Raw genomic sequence first — 11,780 nt, 5'->3', positions numbered from 1 at the left:
ACGCTTCGAATGATAAAAAAAAAAAAAAAACTAATTACATAACTTTGAAATTTGAGCTTTGTCAAACTGTCTCTTGTCTCTCTGATTGTCTCTTCTTTCGTTGTATCATTTCATGTTTATTTCGATGTCAAAACTAGAATAAAAACTGATGGGGGGGAAACTCTAACCAATGGAGAAACTGATCATTTTTCGTAAACAACTAAAATCAAAAACAAAACTGAAGATATATTTACAGAAACCTCATTTCCAGAAATGAGCATATGACGACACAGTGGTGTATTTTTTTAAAAAGACATTTATTAAATTTATCAAATATTCTCTGTATCTGAATACTATCTTACAAAAGCCCAGGCAATATTTTCAAAAGTACAACACACATGTCCCAAACAAAACTCATACAGCAGGAGAAAGAAGTTTTTTTTCTTCATCCCGTATGAACACTGAAGTGCTCGTTTAGCTGCTCATCCTCTCATCACATCCCACTGTGATTTCTTAAGGTACTGTATTTCTTAAGTTAGGTTTGAGATGAACTTAAAAAAAAAAAAAAAAAAAAAATCCAACATATAAAACAAATCTGTGGAAGACGTAGGGGAAACTTTTATAAACACATAAAGTGAAGTATCTGCATGTAAGAGCCTGAAGCAGAAGAAACCAGTCAAATCTGAAATTGTTTTTTTTTTTATCCATGTATCAAAAGAGTAGAAATGTAAAACTGTAACTGTGGATTCAAGGAGACTGTGAAATGTGCTCTCACATAATTTAATCTGAAGATGGACAGCTGCAGAGCGCTGCAGTCGTAACTTTCACTGCCTCATGAACATGTGAACAGGATTTTCTTGTGGATCCTAAACCACCTGTCATCACTTGATGCCCTTCCAGTTTAGCAGTGTGCGTTCAAGTTTTCAATATGTCGTATGCCGCTATAGGTATCAAACTGTACAGACAGTCAGCGTCTGCCTCAGGCACTTAGCCTACATACTAAAAAATCTGGGCAGACCTGATCTCAAACTACTGTACATCAACGATAAGTCATATTTCTTCATGCCCTTACCAGTCGGGGCTCGCTCGCTGTGTATGTGATACTTGGAATGAAAATATACTTAGTGTCACTTAGCGTGGTTCATGAAGAGAGGCTTTTATAAAAGGCACTTTGCATTTTCATTCAATGAGTCCATTTTTTGTTCTCAAAAGGCTAACCCAAGAAGAAAGTTTCTACAGGGACATTGTGGTTCAACAGGAGCTCTGCCATCGTCCTTTACAAGCTGTTGCAAAATGGCAGCACAAGAGTTATGGCGGAGCGTTAAGTTTAGCGTAAGGCAATAAGGTTTTTGCAACTGGTAGTATCAAAACATAGCATAAACTTTGGTCCGAGACCTTCCACAGGAGCATGATTATGACTAAAACTATGTTTCGTGATATAAAGAAATTAGTATCTATTTCCCTTTTTGAAAAGTAGGACTCCACAGTTCAGTTTAACAAACAGGACTCGTCCTTGTTCCACTAAAAAAAAAAAAAAAATCTACGGCCGCAACTTCTTCTCAGTGAGGCCCCCAAAAAAGCAAATTTTATAAAACATGCTTTTAAAAAAAAAATGAAATTAGTGTGTTTCTGAATATGTAACACTGCATTGCATCTACCCAAATACCCTTGCCATACCATGTCTGCATAGCAACATTCACACATCTAGCACAGCAATAATAAAGTCTTTTTACACATGCACACAGAAAATATATATATATTATATATAAACTGTGTCCTGAACTGTTCACACCACTTCAGCTCTGTCTGTGACAGTTTTAGGGAACTGAAATGAATCTTTATGTAGCACTCACACAGACACCGTGTTCAACTTTTTTTTTTAAAGTTTACGTACGTTAGAAAAATAATGGTCTCTTGAACAAGGTCAGATGTCTGTCAACACACAAAGAGGTTCACCAGTCGAGTTCAGTGCTAAAACCTCACACTGGAGACTTTTCCGCTTCCTGTGTTTCTACCAGTTTTACAAAACGACGACGTATTGTGTGTGCGTTCATGTTTTGTTTGTATTGTTTAGTTTTTTTCAGAATGGCAGAGTATCCATGAAGATTTTCTCCACAATCGGAGGAGGAGGAACGAGGTCCTCCAGTTTCAGGTAGAAGATGCGCTGCAGGCCTTGTGTGCACAGAGTCCTCAGTTCGGGGAGTTTGCCCAGAAGACGAGAAAGGTAGTTGGGCTGGGTCCTGCTCGGCTCTGATCCGTTTCCACTCACGTGTTCCCTTAAGCAAGTGATGAGATGATTCTGAAAGTCCTCCACCCGTTTGGGCTCTTTGAGGCCGTGGCGATCTGCGTGCAAAAGATGTTCTTGTTAGATAAACTGTCCTGAATGCAGCATTAAAATTTAAATGCAGTTGGATTCTGGCACATAGAATGAATAACAAAACGTTTCCTCACCAGTGATGACGACGAGCGCCGCGAGGCAGGAAAACAAGGAGACGTCTAAGTTCATGCGGTGAAGACTCTGAGAGAAATCCATGATGGAGTCGATCCAGTCGCCGAAGCTGCGCACGCACTGCAGCCGGTGGAGGACGACGCCGTTGCAGAAGATCAGCTTGCTCTTCTCTGGATTTGACCTGCAACAGATTCATTCAGATTAGATTAGAAAAGTAGCTTCAGAAACTTCAATCTAAGACAAGTAATAGGTAATTATTCCTTTAACTATTAACTGGGGAGGGGAGGGAGAGGAGTTGTGGAACGAGGGGAATGATGTCCCACATACTATGTATGCACTTGCACTTTCCACTGCAATCCTGCATTTTTATTATCATGGGCTATTTATTATTTTTATTTATTCTATTCTCAAAGCACTACTTTTTACTATTTTATGTCTTGCTGTTGAATGATTGTTTGTCTATTGTGCAGCTAAGAAACTGAATTTCCTTCAGGATAAATAAAGTATCTATCTATCTATCTATCTATCTATCTATCTATCTATCTATCTATCTATCTATCTATCTATCTATCTATCTATCTATCTATCTATCTATCTATCTATCTATCTATCTATCTATCTATCTATCTATCTATTTCTTTTTTTTTTAAACCAACCTGTATGCAAGTCGGAGGATGAAGAGCTCGACAAACGCCGATTCAAGCAGCAGCTCCTGGTCCTCCGTGCAGAAGTCTGTGAAGCCCGGGATGGTCTCGGCCCAGTTTCTGATCACGTCCAAGGAACCGGTCAGCAGGTCGTAAAACTGCTGGATGTCACCGGCATCCTCCTTTTCTTTCAGATTGTCCACTGTCTCCTGATACTGAGCAGCAACAGGAAGGAAGGAAGGAAAGATCGAAGGTCAGCGGCAATTCAAAGATTCATTCTGCATCATGTGAACAATCTGATCGATGCAAAATTACTACTGTAGCTCTCAGAGTTTTGAGACTCACCTTGGAGTAGTCGAGTTTTCCGATGCTGGGGTTGGAGTCTAAATGAGCCCTGACCAGAGAGGATATGATGTTTACGCTGGGGGTCGTGGACGAGGCCTCGACCACCGACTTGGGTTTAGAGGGCAGGCGACCCCGGCGACCTTTGAGGCTGTCCGTGCGCACCACTAAGAGAGAGAAAAGCGGAAAAGAGTAAGTTCAAGTACACGTTTATGACTCTCACATGGCCATCGTTGTCGCTGAGCCTTACACTTTAAAAAAAAACAACTGTTCCCTTTTTTTTTTTTTTGCAGCTGGCACTTTAAAAGCTCTGGTTACATATCTCTCATTCCAAGCTTTGGTTTCACCAGACTGTCATTACAAACCCCCAGTTTCTTGTCATCATTCATTAGTCACTGAAAGCTTTAAGAGAGTCTGACATTGCATTACCTTCTTTGACCATTCCCACTGCGAGACATTTCTGGAAACGGCAGAACTGGCAGCGGTTCCTCCTCCTCTTGTCCACCGGACAGTCTTTATTGGCAAGGCACACGTACTTTGCGTTTTTCTGTACAGTTCGCTGTCAAACAAGGAAAAAAATATAATGTTATACAATAAATCTGTGAATTATGTCAAAGAAGAAACATAATTATGACCTTTTTTAACTGTCTTCCTGACTAAATTTATATTACTACCAGGATTAAAATGGCAGCAGCCAGTAAACGCTGCTGCATATTCAATATGAATGTCCCAATTAATCTGCATGACTCAGTGGTTCGGTCTCGCTGTGCTGGACGCGTAATGTAAGCAACATTTTAAAATACAGATACCTTATACTTGGACTATGCAGGATGGTTTACAGCTGAAATATAAGTGTGTCAGCTCAGCTGTGTGTTACCCGACACCGATTATGCAACAGTGTCACTGTTTCTGTATTTACCGATTTGTGTCTAGTAGTCAGTGTTTCGCAGGTTTATTGTCTGTTTATTCTAAAAGTTCACCCAAAATTCAAATTTCACTCATTATCTACTCATACCCTCATGTCGACTAAGAGCTGGGAGAAGTTTCAGAGTCCTCCGTTCCTTCTCTGAGTTACGGGGGGGTCTCGGCGTAGCAGTGCATGTCCATATAATGGTTGTGAATGGATACCAACTTTCTTCGTCCAAAAAGACACACCAAAAAACATCCAAATACCTCCATACTGCTCGTATGTAATGTCCCTCTTGTATTGAAGCCTCGACATGAGAAATTGTTCCGAAAAAAATTAAATAAGTCTATATTATTTTAAGCTTGTTTGTAGCGGAAGCTCCGAGTGTCTCGGTTCACTGCTCTTCCTGTGTCAGTGCAAATCTCGCATGATTTGCACTGACCGGCGGAACAATTTCTCATGTCGGGGCTTCAATACAAGAGGGACATTACAGACGAGGAGCATGGAGGTATTTGGATGTTTTTTGGTGTGTCTTTTTGGACGAAGAAAGTTGGTATCCATTGAAAATTCTCAGAGCTCTTAGTCGAAATGAGGGTGAGTAGATAATGATAATGAAATTTGAATTTTGGGGTGAACTATCCCTTTAAACCTGCAAAAAAAAAGTTCACAGGCTGTTTGTTTGTTTACCTTGAAGAATCCTTTGCAGCCCTCGCAGGTGCGGACCCCGTAGTGCTGACAGGACGCGTTGTCGCCGCAGACTGCACAGCGGCCCTCACTGGACGCCGCCGCGTTGTTGCTGTTGTGGCTTTTCGGCGACAACCCCGTCCCCTCCACCACCACGATGCCCCCGGGGCTGTCCAGAGGCCCCAGCTCCAGGGACATGGGGGGGCAGTGGAGAGGGGAAACATGATGCTGCTGCTGCTGCTGCTGCTGCTGGTGGTGGTGGTGGTGGTGGTGGTGGTGGTGGTGGTGGGGCAGGAAGAACGGGTCGTCCTGGCCCAGCGGGGGGGAGTGCTGCTGCTGCTGCTGCTGCTGCTCTGGCACGGGGCTGAAAGTGAAGAACGAGAGCTGCTGAGCCATGGCGGCCTTGTTGTCAGCCACGGTGGAGGAGGAGGAGGCGGAGGTGGAGGAGGAGGGGGGGGCGTAGGGGCTGAAAGGGGAATCCCAGACAGGTGCAGCAGACTGGGCCTGAAAGCCGGGCGTTAGGGGAGAAGCTGCAGTGTAAACCGGGCTGCCATAGTAGTCTGAGCCGCACGACGACAGCGTTTCATCGAGGCAGCTGAGCGCGAAGGAGCCCGGGTAGCAGCCGTACACTTGGAGATCGTCCAACTTGAAAGCCTGGTTCTGCATCTGAGGGCTGGGGCTCTCGGCTACCGCGGCGTGATTGAATGAAACCGTAGAGGCGAGGGAGGGAGGAGAGGTGGTAATCTTGCAGGAATAAGCATCAAACTCCCCCACATAGCCATTTTCCACCAAGGTGTTGATGCTGGGCAACGAAGACGTAGACAGCTGGTCCTTTTGGCCACTGATGTCCATCACCAGTTTGGCACTGAGGTCAGGATTCAAAAACTCAGAGCTGAAGTAGGTGTCATGGGGCAGGGATGGATACTGGGTTTGTACACAGGGCATCGCTATAGGAGGACAGAAGACAGCAACAATTAGAGGACCTACAGAGGAACACAAACCTTGAATATTGTTCACATTTATAGTGTAGTATTCAACACAGATTTAAAAAAAAAGAAGAAACAAGTGAGTTAAATCACCGAAGCTGATAAGGAGATGATTTTTTAAACGTGTTGTAAATAAGATATCACTCGAATCACGCAGGTCAGCGTTTTTTAAAGCTCTCGGCCCACAGACCGGTCCAAACGGTAGCCTCCATTAGCGCCCTGCACATACATCTGTCTCGTTTCCCCCCTCATGCCATTTCTCCAGGTCCAGGGCCTATTAGTCCCCTTTGGAAAATGCAGAGGCCGTTCCAGCAGAGCAATAAGATATTGTCAGATATTCTGTTACTGGCTGTTAATGCTCTGAAAACATCCTTCAGTGGAGGGCAATCCTCTTTCACATGCACTGTACCAGGGAGTGCTGCAGATTGTATTACAGGGGGTGGGCTGTATGCCAGCCAAGATGGGAGAGGTGGCAAAGCCTGTTTATGTGTGTGTGCGTGTGCATGTGTGCGTGTGTATATAGTTGGGTGAAGGGGCGTGTGTCCACAAGCGCTGCCTTTCCACACAATGTGGGGTTTTTCACTGCAAATTGAGCTTCACGTCTCACAAAAGCATCTGATTATCACTATTATTATTATTATTACAATAACTAACAGAGGTCAGATTATCAGCTGCACACTGGGACGTTTCCTCAATAAATACAAAATATACTCACTATATATATCATGTATATTACTATATTAATAAGTCAGATGCAGTCTTATTTAAAACTGATGCTGATTCAGAGATGCTCATTCAGTTTTTAATTGTTGCATTGGCTGTAAGTTGTTCTGCAGGTTTGGTTGTTGTTTTTAATATTTTGTCCAAAACCATCTGATATCAATAAAGACAGTCTAATTACATTTTAAAAACAGTTGAATATGAAGTGTTTCTGCAGGGTTGACTATGTTATTACATGTTTTTTTTAGGTGATGATAAATCTGAGTCTTATTCTGATACTAGATCAACAAATCTACAACTCAGTCTGACACATTTCAATATTATTTCCGTCAGATTCGTTTGTGTATAAAGATGCAACAGTTGAAACAGCAGCTCGGTGCTCTGCTGTGAGTTTACATTACTACAGAAACATGACGACATGCACCTACAGTCTAACACGAGTATAAAATGTAAACAAAGCGTCCACCGTCACTCACCTGGTTCATGTAAATATCCGGATTTTGACGCTTTTCATTTATTCCCAACCAAGAGAACAACTGATGAATGTCACCTCTGCCAGCAGCTGTCGGCACACACACTTCACTTCATTCAAACACACTCGCACACACAACACTGGCTCTGGGACACGGCGCTCACGGCTCCATATACTCTTGTTTTATTTTGGCTGCGTCGACAAAGGGGCGTGGCCATGCCCATAGATGGTAAAGGGGGCGGTGGAACGTTCCGGAGCGCCGGCCAATCAGCGCCGCGTTCTGAACACACGTAACTCCGTGTGACGCACGCACGGGATTCCATTGACGCAAGAGCCGGGGGAGCGTGCGTGCTAAATATAAACCGACAAACGACAGCGGAGGAGCTCACGTGGGGCTATTACTAGATGAAAAAATGCTAAAAATAGCCACAGGTTGGAGGGTTCAGGCGTTTTCTGACTGGAAATACAGAAGGTGCGGTATCCGAGGGTATACCAGGAAACACCTGGAGGGATCCTCCGTATAATCGTTCTTTTGTTTTTTTATAGAGGGGTGAGGAAATACATAAAAGACACATTTCAACACAGTTCTGGAGGAGGAGGAGAGGATCCAGGAGCACACATACATGCCTCTTCTTTTCTTTTTCTTTTTTTAAATCAGAGTGTTTAATCAAATAAAAACTTGTTGAATTAAAACAAAATACTGTTTCAGTTTATAATTGTATTGCCATCATATTGTTAACTTATTATAATAAGTTCATGAACTCAGATTTTTTAACTTTCTCCAAGGTCTATGTGTAGCTGTTCTGGGGCTCTTGGTGATGTCACATGAGGTTCACATGAGATACTGTAGCCTTTTGTTATTGACAACTTTTTTAACCACTGCTTGACCATGTCCACATAAAAGTTGAGATGAAGTTCATTGAAGAAGAGAGTATTATAAAAAACTGAATCATCAATCAGATCAAAAGTTGAAGTAGAAAAATAAAATAAAAAGTTGATTATATTATTTATATCACTAAATGGACGTTAAAGTGTGATTGTTTTATGAACTGCAGCAGCTTCCAGGTCAAGAATGAACTTTGAACCTCAACACATTTAACACTGTGTTCAAGAGCTTTTTGTGTGTTTCTGTTTAACTGCTGCACAAAGTGATTGATTGATTGATTGATTGATTGATTGATTGATTGATTTTTTGTACTTACCTTTATAATTTAGTTGAGATTTTATCACTGAAGGGTGTCATTGATCAAATTGAAGTTGAAACTCAAGAGTAACTTAAAACATAAAGACAACTTCATGAATATAATTGAAGCATTTACTGGCCACATGGAAATATAATATATACATAGGCCTATATATTTACCTATATCAAGGAGGATGTTGACATATATGTTACATACAAGGGGATATATTATGATGTTTATTACATGTTGCAATCATGGTATAATGCTAAATGTTCAATTTGCATGTTTTTCACATCAAAATCATATATCCTTATACATGTTTTTTCTTCAATTCAATACCATTTTAAACATACATGTCTGCCTTATAATATATACATTTATTTACATATCTATTTATTACATAGCATGTCAGTCAACTTTAATTTGGATGTTTCCATTGATAAAATCTATGTGATACAAATCAACTGTATAAATTAGTGACATAGCCTACTGTATCACATTAATGTGAATGACAGCGGTCATGTCTTGTTTATATTACACAATTTACGTAGTGTTTATATTTGTGTATGTGTGGATAATATTTGAACTCATTAGAGAAGATATGGTTTTTAACAGTTATAAATGATCATTTGAATTGAAGGATGACCATTATCATAAGAGTAAATCCCTCCACGCTGTGCACACTTGTCTTTTAACATGACCTATTAAGACAATGATATGATAATTACAACAATTGATGCTTTGGATTAAAAAAATGTGACATCACAGACCTTCATGTGCTACTGTAAGGTCATATTTCATATTTAGACAATTCACACACCACGATGTAAAAAGCATAGTGAGTTAAGAGCTTCTGCATACGTAAGTGTCAGTTTAAGCATCACATAAAAAGACATAACTTCATAACTTCTCTCTAGACATGCAAACTCGAACCTTCTCTGGAGACCTTTGGGCGTCATCTTGTTTCATTCTTAAGTACGATGAAAGTGAGTCAGGGCGAGAAGCCGCTAATGACACAGGATGGGGAGAGAATAGACGTAGTAACAGGTGTTTGAGCACTAACACCACCACACAAACGGATCAAAATGGATCCCTCTGCCGTTTTTATTCTTAGTCATACAAAAACAACACAACACATATGAAACCTTCTTTCATAAAAAAAAAAAAAAAAAAAACTAAGAATAGTGGGACTGGAGAGCACCTGCTATGCAGCCTGCACCACCACAACCACATGCATGTGAACCTGAGCACACAGCAATACTCACTGTCACAGCCACATAAATTACCACAGGTTCTGTGAGTAAAACCTGTTAAACTTCAAATAAGGAAAACACCAAATGTCACCCATTGGATTAACAGTTACCAAGACTGGACCAAAACTGTCAGTCTTTGACCATTGGTGTATGTTGAGGTCAGCTGAGACAAATCATCTACAAACTGCAGACTGGACCCTTAAAGCAGAAGTAAGCGATCCGGTTGTTTTGGCTAACTTCCTGTCAGCCGATGGAGTTAGCAGTCCCCGCCCTCGTCCCTACGTCACCACATTCACGCGCATCCCTTGGCTGCACACACAGAGAGGACCGCCCCTTTATGCCGTTCTCTCTCCTCATTGGATAAAGGTTGTAGGATACAAGGAAAGTTTTCTCCTCGGCTTACAGCAGAGCAGAGTGACTGACAGACCCGTGTTTCAGACCAAACACTCTATAGAAGTGATTGCTGTCGGAAGATATAACTATTAAAGACTTTTATTAACACAAATATTCTGCTTACTTCTGCTTTAAATCCTGTCTGTAAAGATCACAAAAACAGTTGGAGGCCATGACCCTCCAAGAAAGTGGTGCTCCACAGCTCCCGGGCAGAAACTGCAACGTTCAACAACACACCCCGGTGTAGGCTGCACTCCATAACCTCCAGGCAACACTAAAGAAGATGTCTGCAAGAGGTCTGGGAGCGCCTGCAGTTTCCAGTAACATCCCAGCACGAATCTCATCCCATCCACCTGTGGCACCTTAAAATTTCTTGAATACCTCAGCAGCCTTTGCCAAGGATGTTGGGCGCGGCTTCCCTTCCCTCAAGTCTTCAGGCTGAGCCTTCTTTGTCAAGGACGTGTTGGTTGGTCCGGAAGTTCTTTGCAGCGCTCTCTTTAACAGTCTGCAATATCCTCACACTGAATCAACAGCTCTCCTGTGTTGCCGAAAACAGCCTGAGCTAAGCCCTGCCTCGATCTCCTTCCCGAGATGCCGGATGAATTGCCCGAACACGCTATACTACGCCTAATGAAAATCTGGCTGCAGCAATGACAGGATGACAGCTTCCCTCACCAGCAGGCTGTTGAGTTGACTTGCCACCACAACTGACACAGATGATCCTTTGGCCTTAACTCTTGGCAGCCACCGTAACAATGGAGGCTTTGAACATGGCTCACTTGGATTCCACATTCCCAGCCTCCCCTAGGAAGCATGAGAAGCTCTTCCGGAGGTGGGAGTTGGAGACCACATGGACAGACAAGGGTCTTAACCAGCTCAGTCTGGCCACGTCCGACTAAAATCTGATCTAACTCACCACCACCGGGTGGCAAGCAGCTGTACCACACAGATCAGATGATATGACGCAAAACTGATCATAGATTAAGGCCTCAGGTGTTCTGAGGGTTTATGAACCACACTGTACCTGACCAAACTCGAGTTGGATGTTTGTTATGGCTAACTTATGGCTAGCACACATGTCCAACTACAAAACACCAACAGGATGTTCCTCCCAATCATCTACACCAAGTTTTTTTTTCTATCGCTGCCCGGTTGAGCATTGACGTACTCTTGTGGCTCCACTTGTCCAACAAACAAAGGCCACACCAGGCCACACTGTGAAATCTGCAAAATAGCTAGCCTAGAAATCTAGCTGCACCCTAGCGGCAGCAAATCTCTTTGCTCCGTAGGTGGGTCTAGAAACGAGCCATAGGAACTTTTTGAGTCTCGAACACCGTTTGTGTTCACCAATCACAGCGCTCTATCTGTTTAGAGAGTCGTTGGGCGGGTTTAACGCGATGACGACATACATTTTAATTGGCTTGTCAGGCTAACGTCATCCTGGTCTTTGCTCTGATTGGTCGTAGCGCTACCCTATTGCGTGCAGAGGCAGTTTGAGCCGAGGTCTACCGGTCGTTGCCAGACTATACATTTTAATGATATAGTCTGGCTTGTCAGGTTACGAAATAGCAACATAAAAGTTCAAACTTTATGTCTCCACATTGTTTTCAAGTCTTTCCCCTCTTTTTTTTCTTGTCTTCCTCCAACAATGTCTTTTTCTTCTACTCTGACCAGCACACTAGCCCAATCTCAATACCCCCCTAAACCCTAACAGACTAAACTGATCTGCTGGTAAGTGAACAGTGGCTTGAAATTGTATAAAGAGGA

The 11,780-nt window shown here is 42.4% G+C and overlaps 1 protein-coding gene across 1 annotated transcript; it reads right to left on the bottom strand.

Moving 5' to 3' along the window:
* Positions 1 to 277: 277 nt before the first annotated feature.
* Positions 278 to 7,354, bottom strand: LOC310986076 (putative nuclear hormone receptor HR38). The gene is made up of 7 exons (XM_083971833.1): positions 7,188 to 7,354; positions 5,009 to 5,952; positions 3,844 to 3,973; positions 3,418 to 3,581; positions 3,085 to 3,287; positions 2,431 to 2,609; positions 278 to 2,322 (listed from the first exon to the last, which is right to left on the bottom strand). Exons 2-7 carry the CDS (start codon positions 5,948 to 5,950, stop codon positions 2,060 to 2,062), a joined length of 1,881 nt encoding a protein of 626 aa, XP_083827959.1. The 5' UTR covers positions 5,951 to 5,952; positions 7,188 to 7,354; the 3' UTR covers positions 278 to 2,059.
* Positions 7,355 to 11,780: the final 4,426 nt, after the last annotated feature.

This window comes from Trachurus trachurus, assembly GCF_905171665.1.
Source record: "Trachurus trachurus genome assembly, chromosome: 5".
NCBI lineage: Eukaryota > Metazoa > Chordata > Actinopteri > Carangiformes > Carangidae > Trachurus > Trachurus trachurus.
Note: the sequence above shows the minus strand (reverse complement) of the source record. Positions and strands in the feature narration are given on the sequence as shown.